The following is a 12783-nucleotide window of genomic DNA, read 5'->3' as shown; positions in this document are numbered from 1 at the left end:
ACTGGTACTAAACCCCACAAAAAAACATAATGAGCATACCGAACCAAACAATGATTCTTGCAGAGGAAATAACTATTCCAAATACTTAAGAACAGCCGCAGCATTCTCAACATGCAAAGGAAGATATTTTCAGCAAGGAGCAAAGGATGGTTTGATTGCTCTAGGAAGACAGGTGGTAAGTTTATCATCAGAATCCAGGGGGAAGCCGCAAACAATATGGAAATATTACACATGGAAAAGTTAGTTGAACTCATTAAAGAAAAAAGGCTTCTGTTCTCACCAGCCTTTTGATGGCTATGAAACAAGGGGGATTACTGAAGAAAATGCAGTTGCCATGGATCCATCTCCAGGACGTTGGGAGCTCTACATATCAAAATCAAAAAAGCAACTAATGTTTGAGACAAAAGAACTTAACTTAGAAAGCAAGGAACAACGCCTGTTTCTGACACTGAAAATGATTTCTATTTTAAGACCTAGATTTCAATTTTTAGCTTCAACCAGTACAGCACAGAGAGAAAAACCCACCAAAATATACTTTTACAATATGGCTATTTTACAACTTGGCTTTACATTCCTAAGAAACATTTGTAAAGGTTACATTGTGTTTTACTTCCTATCAGTTGGTGGTTTTTAATCAGTTTTGGTATGTATACAGCATGAGATGAATTTCTAGGAATGGAACCACAATTTATAACACAGTGCCTAGAAGAAATGAAGGTGTTTCTTTACAATGGTTCTACATGCAACCACTAGGACATAAATTTGGTGGTTGCCTGGGAAGTAATTGTGTAAGAAAAGTTTGCATGTAGAAAACTGCCTAAGATCAAGCATCTGATCGCCTGCAGAAGTATTCTGAAGATCCACTGGTCAGCGGACTGGGCAGCATAACTGATGTCAAATCCTTTTTGAGGAAAAACAACAAGGTCCTAATGTATAGCACAGGGAACTATATTCAATATCCTGTGGATAAACCAGAATGAAAAAGAATTTGAAAAAGAATATATATAACTGAATCACTTTGTTGTAGAGCAGAAATTAATACAACATTGTAAATCAACTATACATCAATAAATTAAGGGACTTCCCTGGTGGCACAGTGGTTAGGAATCCGCCTGCCAATGCAGGGGACACGGGTTCAATCCTTGGTCCGGGAAGATGCCACATGCCGCGGAGCAACTAAGCCCGTGCGCCACGACTACTGAGCCCACAGGCCACAACTACTGAAGCCCGCACACTCTAGGGCCCGCGTGCCGCAACTACTGAGCTGGCGTGCTGCAATTACTGAAGCCCGTGTGCCTAGAGCCCGTGCTCCGCAATAAGAGAGAAGCCCGCACACTGCAACGAAGAGTAGCCCCCGCTCGCCGCAACTAGAGAAAACCCGTGCACAACAACGAAGACCCAACGCAGCCAAAAATTTTAAAAAATAATAATTAAAAAAATTTTTTTAATTTAAAAAATCCTTTGTGACCCCAAGAACCCCATTTTCCATCTGACCAGGAGACAAGCAAACATACAAGGAAGCACCTCTACGTTTCACACTTAGTGGTCATAGTAGTTCGCTGGGCTGTCTAAATTCTAAAAAGATTCGCATTATGACAAAAAGCTGCTCCATGGCCTCCTCTTCCAAAAAGAATCCAAAATGCAATTTGTTTTTTGCCGATCATTCTCGGACACTAAGAAGCTAGCTGATGCTTCTACTTCTGTCCTTCAGGTAAAATTTGCCATAAGCCTTCAGCCCCAAACAGTGAAGCGCTTTTTCTCATTTCACGCACGCAGGTCCTTACCTCGTTTGCTGACTGACATTTTCCAGCTTACAAAGCAAGCTATCCCTGCGGCTAGAATGAGGGGACCTGGCCCACCACAATGCCAAACAGTTGACTCCCTCGTTTCGAAAAATGAACTCTGCTGCAAACAGCATCATGACAATTTAATAATTTGTCAAAGGAGGAGAATCAGTTATTATGAAGTGTATTTCAGAGTTCAGAGGTAAAGGTGGTAGGGAGCTCAAGTTTATCTGCTGACAGAGAAAGCTGAGTAATTAAAAAAAAACAAACCCAGACAAGATCTGCTTTGCAGAATTATTTCTCAAAGAGATACCTCATTGCTATGCTCATGCATTATAATTCTTGCTACACAAGGAGGTTACACTTAAAAAAAAAAAATCCATCGATTCTCATGTTTTAAAGCTCTCTCCAATGGCACTCTTAAGAGATGTGCTTTTCCTTTTCTTTTTTTCAACATGGAAACAAAACAGAATTAAGAATAAGCTTTTTATGCTCATGTGTCAAGCACTGGAGTCCATAAATCCAGCTATGGCATTCAACTACTAAGAAGTTACCCTGAAAACCTAAAATAAAAGTTTATGCCAGACAGAACTATTGCCTCCTCTTCCTAGTCCTGGGTGGATAAGGAGCTCTCTCTAAAGACCTAAGAAGCTAGAACCTTAAAAAGGAAATATCAACAAATGTGTCAAAGTGCAGTTTCAGGTTTTTTCTGCTACATGGCTATTTTGTGGAACTATTCTGAAATGTATGTTCTGATTACTTTTAAAGAAATGTTTTTCCAGGAATCAAAATTTCTCATCAAACCAAATCAACTAAAATATTAAATTAGACATCTCTGTCAAATTTTCCTATGAAATGACATCATGAATATCTCACTGTAGGACATCCATCTTTCCTATTCCGCTTCTGAGGTTGCTGTGCTGCTTTCATCATTGTTTACAGAAGTTGGCATACAATTCCTAGATGCATTTAGCTGTCAGTCTAAGTAAGATCAGTGTTCTTAAGGGTTAAGAATGCCTTAAGAATGCCTTTATTCCACATTACACCTTCATTTGGCTAGTCTTTACTCCAATTTTTTTTTAAGATTAAATTATTTCTTAAAGGCAGAAGGTCATAACCTCTCAGTTACATGATATTTGTCTTTGCTCTTTTTTCCCCTATATGATCTGCCATCTACTCTAAACAGAGAGGTCTTGATATCTGCCATATATGATTATTGCAAGGTTATCACCATTTGCTAAATGTTGGACTCTTCAAACTAGTTCTGCTTAGTTTATGGCGCTGGTTGAAAATTGCAGTTAAATGATCAGAGTTGCGATTGGGCCGACACAGTCTTTGTTTTTCTCATTTATCAAAGGAATAAAATGCCATAATTGGGTTATAAGGGGAAAAAATGAGGTCCTCCTAAAAATTTGCCAACACCCTAAAAAAGAAAAGAATCTTTTCACAATAGTATCTGTTTCTTAATGTCACCTTCCAAAAAGCCTTTCTCTTAGTTTTAAAAATCAAAGGTGCATTCCTTAACGAAATCAGAAATATTTCCTGAAATATCTTCAACTAAATAAATTTATTTTAAAACAAAACACACAAATGCCAAAAACCACGCAGCGGAAGTGATCTTTAAAAGTACATACCATACACATACAGAAGGAAGAAATCTCTCCGGAGATTTCTGCAAAGCACAGCAAGCTGGTGCATGTCCTGGAAATCTCTAGTTATTTAACGCTGTACAAAGAAGTCACTACAGTTTACTGATTAAACACTAATTTTTACTACTCACTAAATACATATTTACACAATAAACTTTAATGAATCCAGAGAAATCAGTCAATAGTCTGTATGTTACAAGTCCCTGAATAGAGGGCACATTTACATACCAATGTTTCTTAAGCCTTTAACATAAGTAGGAAAAATTATAATGGCCTTTAATTTTATTATATTTTTAATTGAAGTAGGTGTACAGCAAAGTGATTCAGTTATACATATATATTTACCTATTCTTCTTCAGATTCTTTTCCCTTATAGGTTATTATAAAATACTGAGTCGAGTTCTCTGTGCTATACGGTAGGTCCTTGTTGGTTACCTATTTTATATATAGTAGTGTGTATATGTTAATCCCAAACTCCTGATTTATCCCTCCCCCTCTCCTTTCCCCTTTGGTAACCGTAAGTTTGTTTTCTATGTCTGTGGGTCTATTTCTGTTTTGTAAATAAGTTCATTTGTATCATTTTCTTAGATTCTACATATAAGCTATATTATAATGATATCTGTCTGGCTTACTTCACTTAGTATGATAATCTCTAGGTCCACCCATGTTGCTGCAAATGGCATTACTTCATTCTTTTTTATGGCTGAGTAATATTCCATTGTATATATATGTACCACATCTTCTTTATCCATTCATCTCTCGATGAACATTTAGGTTGCTTCCCTGTTCTGACTACTGTTCACAGAAGCATTATTCATAATAGTCAAAAGGTGGAAACAACCCAAATGTCCATCAACTGATAAATATCTAAATAAAATATTTAAATAATAAATAATTAAATATTGCTAAATAAAATATGATATATCCATACGATGAAAAGTAATTTGGCCATAAAAAGGAATGAAGTACTGATACATGCTACAACATGGATGTACCTAGAAAACTAATGAAAGAAGTCAGACATAAAGGCCACATACTTATTGTATGATTCCATTTACATGAAATACCCAGAATTTATATGAAATATCCAGAACAGGCAAATTTATAGAGAAGTGAAATACATTAGTGGTAGCTTGGGGCTGGGAAGCGGGGGAAGGGGCATATGGAGCAACTGCTAATGGGGATGGGGCTGGGATGATGAAAATGCTCTAAAATTAGATTATGGTGATGGTTGCACAACTCTGTAAATATACTAAAAACCAATGAATTGTACACTTTAGTTTTTTGGCTGTGCCATGCAGCATGCGGCATCTTAGTTCCCCGACCAGGGATGGAACCTGCGCCCCCTGCAGTGAAAGCGTGGAGTCTTAACCACAGGACCACCAAGGAAGTCCCTGAATTGTACACTTTAAACTGGTGAACTTTATGGTATGCAAATTACATATCAATAAAGCTATTAAAAAATCTAAAAGAGATGACAATATCATTTACATTGACATGTGCAATCCTCTGATTCTTCACTTCAAAATATCACACATATACTTTTATCAAGCTCAATATCTGAAGTCCTTTATACAATATACTAACCCTTTGGTGTGTGTTTTTTCTTTTAAATTATTTTAATCCAGAAATTCTAACAATATCATTTTTTTTTAAACTTTTTCACCAGATGACCTGAACTGTTTTTAATTTATATACACATCATTAAACATCTTTTTGTGCTTGGGAAGAAATGTCTACCCATGCATTTCTGGAGAAGTGAATAGGAAAAAAGGAGAAAAGACAATGCTGTCTCTTAAAACAGTGAACAAAGAAAAACTTGTCAAGCAGTCAGTGATAACCAAAAAGATGAACCAAATCTCTGATGTTCTTGCCTGTTCAGCATTCAGTGAATTCTACTTATTTTACTGCTATTCACAATGTAGTCTTTGTATAAATTCCAACTTCTTTCCATATGACCTTGCCCGCACTTGGATGCTGGACTACTCTGTCGTCCATATAATTGCTCATGTATCTACTCAACAAGCTTTGGCCCAAACAGCTACATTCACAAGGTCCTTCCTACAGATGTTTGTAAATGATGTCAAATGCTAAGCAGAAGGACGAAGAACATGAAATTGACACAGTTAACCCAGGCATCCTGCAGGATGACAAGACATTCATGTAGCAAAACTACTGTGGCAAACTACATCAGACTATAGGTATCCTTCACAGTATAAAAGCAATTATTAACCTCCACCAATAAGCTGATTATTAAGAACACACACCAACACAGGAAAATCCCAAAGTATGAGTTTGAGTCCACTTGGACATCACTCATATTATCTCTAATATGTTCTTTCATACCAATACCTTCAAAAATAGGGGACAACTGTAAAATCTCTAACTTCTGAAATTGGAAAGCTAGAACTCAAAACTGCATCCCCACTAGGGAAATACTTCAACCAAAGTGATTTATCAATATTTTAAGTTATCAACATTTTATGAGGGATTGCTCTTAAGAAGACAACAGATCTTTTAGAAAGCAGATACTCCAGCCCCAGTCAAGCCTTCAAATGAGTGCAGCCCTGGGCAAAAAATAGACTGAAATCTCACAAGAGACCCTGAGCCAGAGCCATACAGGAAAGTCACTCTTTAATTTCTGACCTGTGAGATAATGAAAGTTTGTTGTTTTAGGCCACTTACACAAAAAAACACAGTGACTCAGCATTCTTTATCCCCACTGAGTTTTAAATAAAAATGCCTGGGTTTAAATTATACTGTCACCTACAAATTGGCACTTGCCATTTACCTCTACAAGGATTAAATTATGAGCCACTGCAGCTGCTGACCTTCAACACCCTCTGAAAGGAGTTCAGGGTGGAGATCAGAAATGAGGCACTCTGTGCTCTGGGAAAAACAAAAAACAAAAAAACTGGCAGAACAGGTCTTCAGATAGTTAGATATTTTCAGGAGCCAATTTTATGAGCACAATTCTTGCATCTCCTCGTATCTAGAAAAACACTAAAATCCTTCATGGTGACGTCTGCTCCTTGTGACTAGCAATAACCTTCATGAGACTAGTAGAAAAATATGTGCAAAAAATATGTGCTTGACTGCAAGTACTCCCCCTTCACCAAAATCACATATATACTGACCTTCCCCCTACCTCTTTGGAGCAGTTCCTCAGAGCTATCTGAAATGCTGTCTCCCGGGCTATAGCCCTCATTTTGCCCCAGATAAAACTTAACTCACAACTATCACGTTGTGCATTTTTTTTCAGTTGACAACAGCTAAGTGAATTCATGCTCTATCTCACATAAAGTTTCCTAACTAGAAAAGTGCTTAGTAAAGAAATACTTTAACAAGAGGAATTTTAAAGTTACTCTTTCCTGAGGTCAACAAAGACAAGTAAGGTAGCTATTTCTTTCAGGAGTGAATTAGCTGCAGGTCTAAGATAGAGAAAGTTAGTTTAAATCTGTAATTCCCACTGATTAATTCTATACACATTCTATGAATGCCCTATCATTCTATGAAGCTGCAGACCAAGGGAAAAAGACAGATAACTACTACAGAACATTCCAAATCATTTGGTAGCTGAGCCTCAAAGCAGCCATTCCATAGCTATACCCTGCTATAGAAACACCACACAGAGCCTTCTCTCCACTGATCCCCAAACTGAATATGAAATAACATTCAGAGTTCCAGGACAGTGGTAGCATTTTATTATAAAAATGGTTTTAAAAAAATTCCCTGGTGAATAAAAATAGAAAAAAAAAATGAACTTATTGTATAAACAGTCTTTAATTTTAGAATTTATCTACAAACATGTAAATGTACAAAAGGATCATTTTACACTCTTATTTTTTAAATAGCACTAAGATAATAAAATATGCCAGGAACATGTCAGTAAAAAAGAGCCATAATTGTTCTAAAACTTTCTCAAGGCCTGCATGAGATTTTCTACAAGGGGAAAAAACACTAGTTTACTTGCTCTTTTGTTACTGTTAAATGCTACTTCTTCTTTGTGGAAGGGACAATATTTCAAAGCACTAGGTGGTAGCTGGAGTAACACCTCTGTTTTTGCCCTACATCTACTCCAAAGGAATGTCAGTGAGAAGCACTGAGGCCACACCTCCCCCAGGAGGTGATGGTCTCATGATTTCACTACATTGTGCTTTCGCGAATTTTCTCTGCATGAAGAGGCAGACATTAAAAACACTAAAGATAAATTAAAGAGCAAACAGAAGCCCCTCAAAGACGGCATGTGACGGTCAACACGCAGCGTTTACCTTCTTCCCTCCGGTCACAAACTGCTTGCAGCTGGATCTCACGAAATGCGGATGCACGGCAATGATCTGCAAGGGAATAAGGACCCAACAGTGGTTTAGGAGTCACAGCTCCAGCACAGAATGAAAGCCCTTTGTACATTACTGGCACCATGATCTAAAAATCAACCCGGTATCCTGGTAGGAAGTAATCTATTCAGGTAATATCCTACCAACTGAGGATGAGTTTTGCTCTGGTATGAAAGGGTTTCTTCTACGAAGGTGGGTCAAAGCTAAAAGATGAGGGTGAACAGTTGTCGTTTCTGGCTGAGTGGGACCCTCTGAGTGGGCGCCCCTCTTTAGAGACAGCCAAGGCAGTCAGTAGAGGCAGCGAGATGTCACAAATGTTTGTAACTGAATACCTTTCATAGAAGAAACCCAGAGAAAGAACCCAACTATCGCCTTGTCCAGACGCCTTCCAGTGACTGAGAGCACCCAGTGGAACAGGGCTGGCGATGCAGCCTCAGACACTTAGCACAATTACATCCACACCCTAACGGCAGAAAGACAACAGAGCTGCAGGACCCAGGAGTTCCGGAGCTCAGCATCCAGGCCCTTCCCTTTTACCTCCAGCCTCAGTTCCCGGCCCCCTGGTTCTCATCCGCTCTCCACGATCTCCTCCCGACCCCTTACAAAGGTTGCTCTCAAGGCTGCTCCATCCCTCATCACCGTTTACTTCACTTGCCAGTGGCATTTCTGAAGGTCTGGTGGCTGCACTCAGTGTAAACCCATCTTCGGGGCTCCCCTTTTATGGCTGTCAGCCTGCAGAGACTCTGCCTCCTTGTTTTCTTATCCCCAAACCCATGTATTCATCAACTAATACACTGTGTTTTTTCCCAACCTAACAGAATATTTCTGGGCATTAAAAAAAATTCACACAATTATACCTTCATAAAACTCCAACTAAATACATTCTACACTCTTATTAATTAACTAATACATTTCCGTCCTCCAACGGAATAGATTCCTTTTCCTACACTGTCATTTTGAGGTCATTTACCATATGACTCCTCATTTCTCTAACCATTCCTCCCTCCCAAGTTAGCCCTTCTTCCCTTCCACACTTCCCTAATCCATCCTGGATATCAATGGAATCATTTGCATATTCTGTTGTTACACATTCTTAAAATCTCTTAGGAGAGTCCTCTTAGCTCTCTTACAATGCATCATCCTACATCGCAGCTGCTATTCCAGACATCCCCGTGCCCCTCCACCACATTATCTTACCCCTTTTTTCTCCTCCTCACCCAGAAGAAACCAAGGCCATCAGGGTCATTGCCCTTGACTGCGGGTCCTTCACTGCCCAACGTAGCAACACTTGGGCTTGGTCTCACCGGCGGGGGGCTGTAGGACTCATATCCAAGGTTTCTCTCCCTCCCAACACGATGGATCCCATCCCTTAGTGCCGCTCCACTAAGTATCCCCTTTCTCTTATTTTTGATCTTTCCCCCTCTACTGACGTTTTACCATCAACCAAAACATGACCAGCAGAAATGCTCCTGGGACCCTGGCTTTCTCTCCGTCTATCAGATGAGTTCCCTTCTTCATCACGAAATTTCTTGGAAGAAGAGTCTACACTGCTTGTTTCTACTTCTTCATCTCCAATTTACTCCTTGACATGTGGTGAGCCTCCTGCCCCTCAACTCTCCTCATTAAGTGATCTCAGAATTATCAAATAAAACACGTGTTTCAGTCCCCACCTCGTGTGATCTCCGCACTGCCTTTCCCATGCTGCCCAGTCCTTCCTTCTGGAAACCCTCTCTCCTTTGGCTTCCCTGACACCACTCTCCTGGGTCTCCTCCGATGCCCCTGACTAATTCTTCTTAGATCCCTCACTGTTTTTTTTTTCTCCCACTACCTTAATCTTTAAATTAGTGCTCCAGAATTATTTGACCATCAGTCTTCTCACTTTTTTTTTTTAATATCTTTATTGGAATATAATTGCCTTACAATGTTATGTTAGTTTCTGCTGTACAGCAAAGTGAATCAGCTATATGTATACATATATCCCCATATCCCCTCCCTCTTGAGCCTCCCTCCCACCCTCCCTATCCCACCCCTCTAGGTTGTCACAAAACACCACGCTGACCTCCCTGTGCTATGCGGCTGCTTCTCACTAGCTATCTATTTTACATTTCGTAGTGTATATATGTCAATGCTAACTCTCTCACTTTGTCCCAGTTTCCCCTCCCCCCCCCCCATGTCCTCAAGTCCATTCTCTACGTCTGTGTCTTTATTCCTGCCCTGCCACTAGGTTCATCAGTACCACTATTTTAGATTCCATATATATGTGCATTAGCATCCAGCGTTTGTTTTTCTCTTTCTGACTTACTTAACTCTGTATGACAGACTCTAGGTCCATCCACCTCATTACAAATAACTCAATTCCGTTCCTTTTTATGGCTGAGTAATATTCCATTGTATACATGTGCCACATCTCACTCTTTAACTGGATAATATCTTTCAAAATGGTTTCATCTTACTCAGCTGTGGTTATCCATTTTGTGTTTTTAGGGCCAATCTCCATACTGAGGTCCATATTCATGTTTCCATGAATGTTTCCTACATAACATTTCCACCAGATGTGCTACAGTTATCTAGACTCAAGCCCAAACTAGCAACATCCTTCCTCAAACCATCCCTTATTTCCATTGATGGCATTCCCACACCGCATTACCAAAGCAAGAACCTGGATCTACCCTCAGTTCCTCCATCTTTTATGACCCTCGGCCACGCCATCACTAAGTCTTAGTAAGTCTACCTCCTCGAGGCTTTCCCAATTCATTCCTTCTACACCATCTTGAGTACTCACTATCCCTCTTTTCATTGAGCTCCTGTAACACCATTTCTAGAGTACAGCATTAGCCTTCTAAATTGTCTCCTGTCCCCAATCACTCTCTTGCTTACATCCCCCTGCACTGTGGCAGGGCTGGCTTTCTAAAACACACATCAGATCCCATCTCTCCTTCACCTGTTGATCAATAAACGTTTGAATAAACACCTGAGAAAATTGAATGACCTCTTCCTTTAACAACTGTAATACCCACTGTAACTACCATGACTGTTACCTAAAACCGGTCCTTCTGCCTCGGGTCTATCAGCTCTCACATCTAACACTGTTATAGCTGCCATATTACTTTTCCTTAAGCTTAGCTCAGTTTACACCGCTTCTTTGCTCTTCAACATTCAATAATTTCTCCTTATCTACCAGACGGAGTCCAAATTCCCTAGCCTGAATATAAAGCCAGCGTCAATCGGCCTGTGCAGCTTTCCTGCCAAGTCAGTATTTTATGCACCATCTAAACTAGACTATTTGCCACTTCCTGAACACGATTTGAATTTTCTAGCCTCTCCGTTTATATTATACTGTTCTTCCACATGGGAAGTCAGCTTTCTCCATCAGCCCTGTATATTAAAGCCCAAATAACAGTCCATCTACAAAGCCATCATTAACGAGGACAGCTAGAAGTAACCTCTCTCAGTTTTACATTCCTTAATACTGTTTTTACCTCTTTGAGTCTTTAATAACAGATTGTGTGTGTGTGTGTGTGTGTGTGTGTGTGTGTGTGTATCATCTCACCCACTACAACAAAAGATTCCTGAGGATAGACTGAGATCACAGTCACATAATATACATTCTGTGTACCTTCCCAGCATCAAATAGTATCTGGTACATTGGTTGAACAGATACTTACTGACAAAATTAATGCAAGATTGGTAGTGTTCAAAGTATTGTAATCCTATTGCCTTTGTTGAGAAAATCCTTAGAAAAATTAAAACTTACTGAATACTTACTTTAATGGGACAGTCAAAAGTCTCATGAAATTCTTCTCCAGAATATAGTCCAAACACCTGCACCTACAAAGTAAATGGATCTTGTCAGTTCACCATGACGGTAACAAAGAAGGCTGCGGAGTCAGTGAGAACACATACTATCAATAAAAAAGTAGAATACGGGACTTCCCTGGTGGCGCAGTGGTTAAGAATCTGCCTGCCAATGCAGGGGACATGGGTTCGAGCCCTGGTCTGGGAAGGTCCCACATGCCGCGGAGCAACTAAGCCCGTGCACCACAGCTATGGAGCCTGCACTCTACAGCCCGCGAGCCACAACTACTGAGCCCACATACCACAACTACTGAAGCCTGCGCACCTAGAGCCCGTGCTCCGCAATGAAGAGTAGCTCCCACTCGCTGCAACTAGAGAAAGCCCGCGAGCCTGCACACAGCAACGAAGACCCAACGCAGCCAAAATTAAGTAAATAAATAAATTTATTTTTAAAAAATCTTAAAAAAAAAAAAAGTAGAACACTTAGTAATCTAAAGCCCTTGTAATCTCTATTAGATATCCAATGAAAACAATTCTATGGGGGTGAAAACACACTGCTACAATTAAATTTTTACAAGTATCTCATGGATAGAGTTCCCTTTGCACACCACAGTTTGTTTTATTAAATGGACGTCAACTTTAAAAATGAAATAGATATGAATAGGTTACTAATACCCTTTTATGAACTTCCCATAGACTATTCCTAAAGGAATTATTTATTCCTTTCCTTGAAGGAAAAAGGAGCTTCTTTTTTGAGTCACAGATATATAAATCAACTGTGCAGATCAAAGTGGCAAGAGATTAGGTGAACTGCACTTCATTTACAATCTTATCTTGAATCTATTTAGAGCGTATAAATGTAAGATTTAATTTTCTCCTTATCAGTGCCTCCCTTAAAGTTGTTTAATCTTAACCTTTTCTCTGAGTGGTTGACTTTAAAAATTGGATAACATACATATTCAATTGAGTAATGTACATAAAGGGTACAGATGACAGATTCAGAGCTTGACAAATTTTATGATATGAACATATCGCTGCAACCATGACCCAGGTCAAGAAGTAGAACCCAAGAAGCTCCCTTGTGTCCCTTCCCATTCATTCACACCCTCACAAACTAACCGCTCCTCCAAAATCTATCACCTTCAGTAAGTTGTGCTAATGTTTGAATTTTATATAAATAGAATCATAAACTATTTCACTGGCTTCTTTCAGTCGACA

The 12783-nt window shown here is 39.4% G+C and overlaps 1 protein-coding gene across 1 annotated transcript in view; it reads right to left on the bottom strand.

Annotated features, from left to right (window-relative positions):
- Nucleotides 1-12783, bottom strand: part of VPS41 (VPS41 subunit of HOPS complex) — a 187689-nt gene that overhangs the window by 79542 nt on the left and 95364 nt on the right. Inside the window, exons 6-7 of the mRNA XM_061198413.1 lie at nucleotides 11536-11598; nucleotides 7705-7770 (exon numbers count right to left, since the gene is read on the bottom strand). Of these exons, the coding sequence (XP_061054396.1) occupies nucleotides 7705-7770; nucleotides 11536-11598 (129 nt within the window). The remainder of the gene's footprint in view (nucleotides 1-7704; nucleotides 7771-11535; nucleotides 11599-12783) is intronic.

This window comes from Eubalaena glacialis, chromosome 8 (assembly GCF_028564815.1).
Source record: "Eubalaena glacialis isolate mEubGla1 chromosome 8, mEubGla1.1.hap2.+ XY, whole genome shotgun sequence".
NCBI classification, from domain to species: domain Eukaryota; kingdom Metazoa; phylum Chordata; class Mammalia; order Artiodactyla; family Balaenidae; genus Eubalaena; species Eubalaena glacialis.
This window is presented reverse-complemented; position numbering and strand designations above follow the sequence as displayed.